Raw genomic sequence first — 2,316 nt, forward strand, 5'->3', positions numbered from 1 at the left:
CTTTTTATAAAGGGCAGCTGTCCTCCCTTTCGTGGACTGGTACTCGGTCCGCAGAATACCTGATTGCAGGCCAAGTGCGGCCCGCGGCGAGACCCCTGACGTAACTTCCAAGGCAAATGTCACAGTGCCCTATGAAGTCGGCCCAGGACGAACGATCTCCTATTCATCCCCCGAGCAGCATGTCGCCAAATCAGCAAGGCAAACTGCTCTGTAAATAACAGCACTTCCACTAGCATCGCTGCATTACCTGTTGCTTATGGCCGCGTGCATTAATATGGACACATGACATAACGTGGTAAACTACTGCTAACGCAAACTTCTATATCCAGAAAGACCTTGTAGAGGGGTTATTTTGATATTGGAGGGGCTATTTAAAGGGTTATTTTGACTTATGGAACTGTAACATCAACTCAGTTTACTCAGAGAGGAAGTGATGTTGCACACAAATAAGAGAAGAACATACAAGCTTTGGAGTTGGAGTTGGACGGACTAAAAATAATACGGAGAGGTTGAACTTGTCACCTGACAAGTTCTGCTACTCCGAGAAAACAAAACAAAAAGCAAGAAAAAAAAGAAAAAAAAAGAGAGAGATGACTAGGCTAGGCTGTACGGCGCAGTGTTCACGGGCACATGACCGTCAGAGGATCGCCACACAGGAACCAGGGCGTCACGTACAGATGAACTAGTACTGAACATCAAGAGAACAACTTGAGATGAAGCCTACGAGAGCCTTGAATGCGGCGTCTCTCTGGTTGGCGTCCCACGTCCCCAAGACCTTCTCTATGGAGGAGGCTCTGTTGTCCAAACGAGTTAGTGCGGCCCGCAATGTCTTGCGTTGGGACTGATGTCTTCTGCACTCCATAAAAATATGTTCAGTATTTTCTTCCATCCCACACACTGGGCAATCCGGGGAACCCGCCTTGCCCACCATATGCAGGAAATGCCGGCCATACTGGACGTTCAGGCGTGCACGATGTAGAAATGTTGCGATACTTCTGGCTGTCGAGGGAGGGATGCTGAATTTTAGTTCCGGGTCTAGTCTTCTGAGAAGAGATGACCCACCATCACCTTGTAGCCATTTGCGTTTGCACATGTCGTCTGTCATGGACCTTAGTAGAAGTTTGATGTCTGAGCTTGTACACATCACGACGTATTTGGTGGAAGCCAGGTGTGCAATTCCAGCTAGCTCGTTTGCAGTTTCGTTACCGCGGATGCCAATGTGCCCCGGAATCCATTGGAAGATAACGTCATGTCCCAGGTCCATACATCTCTTGTATTCCGTTAGGATCTCCTTCACCGTTGAAGCTGTCCAACTGTACCCCAAGAAAGCCAACATGGCCTCCAGTCCAGCTTTTGAGTCGCTGTAGACAATCCAGTGCGCAGGTCGCGCGTGCGTGGCTATGTATCTCACGGCAAGGTGTATAGCTACCAGTTCCGTTGTCGTGGAAGAGGTCCTATGGGATAACCGCACTATGCCCTCCTTGGAGTGCTGCGGTACCACGTATGCCGCTGCAGATCCGGATTTCGTCGTGGAGCCATCGGTGAACATAGCAATTCTTGGCTGGTTGTTCTCCAACATGGACAGGCAGTATTGTTTCAGGGCCGAAGGCGGCAGATTTGACTTTTGTTGATGGACACCTGGCACCGTGGTGTAGATGCGAGGACAGCCAAGCGACCGTGGAGGATGTGAGATCGTGCACGGAGAAGGCCTCTTAGCTTTACTCAGCTTTATTTACTCAGATATTAAGCTTATTTCAGCTATATATATATATATATATAACGTTATTACTACCATATTCTAGCTATAGGCATGCAGACCAAAGAGTGCGCGGACATTTGACGCTGGACTTCGCCGTGCTTCACTCACTTCACTGATATATTGAGGCCTAGCAGTGGTCAGTGCACCGGTTGCAAGTTCCGAATCTGCTCTCTCTCGAATTATGTCGATTTATCGCGGCTAGAAAGCATCAGCAGATTCCAAGCCAATCCAGGGGTTATTGTGGCAGGTGATATTGGTTGTTTTCGAGTTAGAAATATAATCCAATATGAATAGCTTTTTCCTTCGAATTAGGGGTCATTTCGAGTTATACGCGTTTGACTTAAACAGGCGCTTTTTGTAACACGGTAATATGAACAGTACTGTGCATCTGAGATAGTTTGAAGTTGGCCAGGAATTTCTACTGAACCGTTTTCAACTTAAACAAAGTTTACTGTACTAATACTAAGTATAGTACGGCCGGGGGCTCAGCTGTTCCATAAACTAGGGAAGTCGGTGCCTCCTAGCTGATCAGAGTGTGGCGCAGTTGATGACACACA

At 47.7% G+C, this 2,316-nt stretch overlaps 1 protein-coding gene across 1 annotated transcript; it reads right to left on the reverse strand.

Moving 5' to 3' along the window:
• Nucleotides 1-682: 682 nt before the first annotated feature.
• Nucleotides 683-1,579, reverse strand: LOC135384844 (uncharacterized). Its single transcript, XM_064614028.1, has one exon. It carries the CDS (start codon nt 1,577-1,579, stop codon nt 683-685), a length of 897 nt encoding a protein of 298 aa, XP_064470098.1.
• Nucleotides 1,580-2,316: the final 737 nt, after the last annotated feature.

This window comes from Ornithodoros turicata, chromosome 2 (assembly GCF_037126465.1).
Source record: "Ornithodoros turicata isolate Travis chromosome 2, ASM3712646v1, whole genome shotgun sequence".
In the NCBI taxonomy this organism is placed as follows: domain Eukaryota; kingdom Metazoa; phylum Arthropoda; class Arachnida; order Ixodida; family Argasidae; genus Ornithodoros; species Ornithodoros turicata.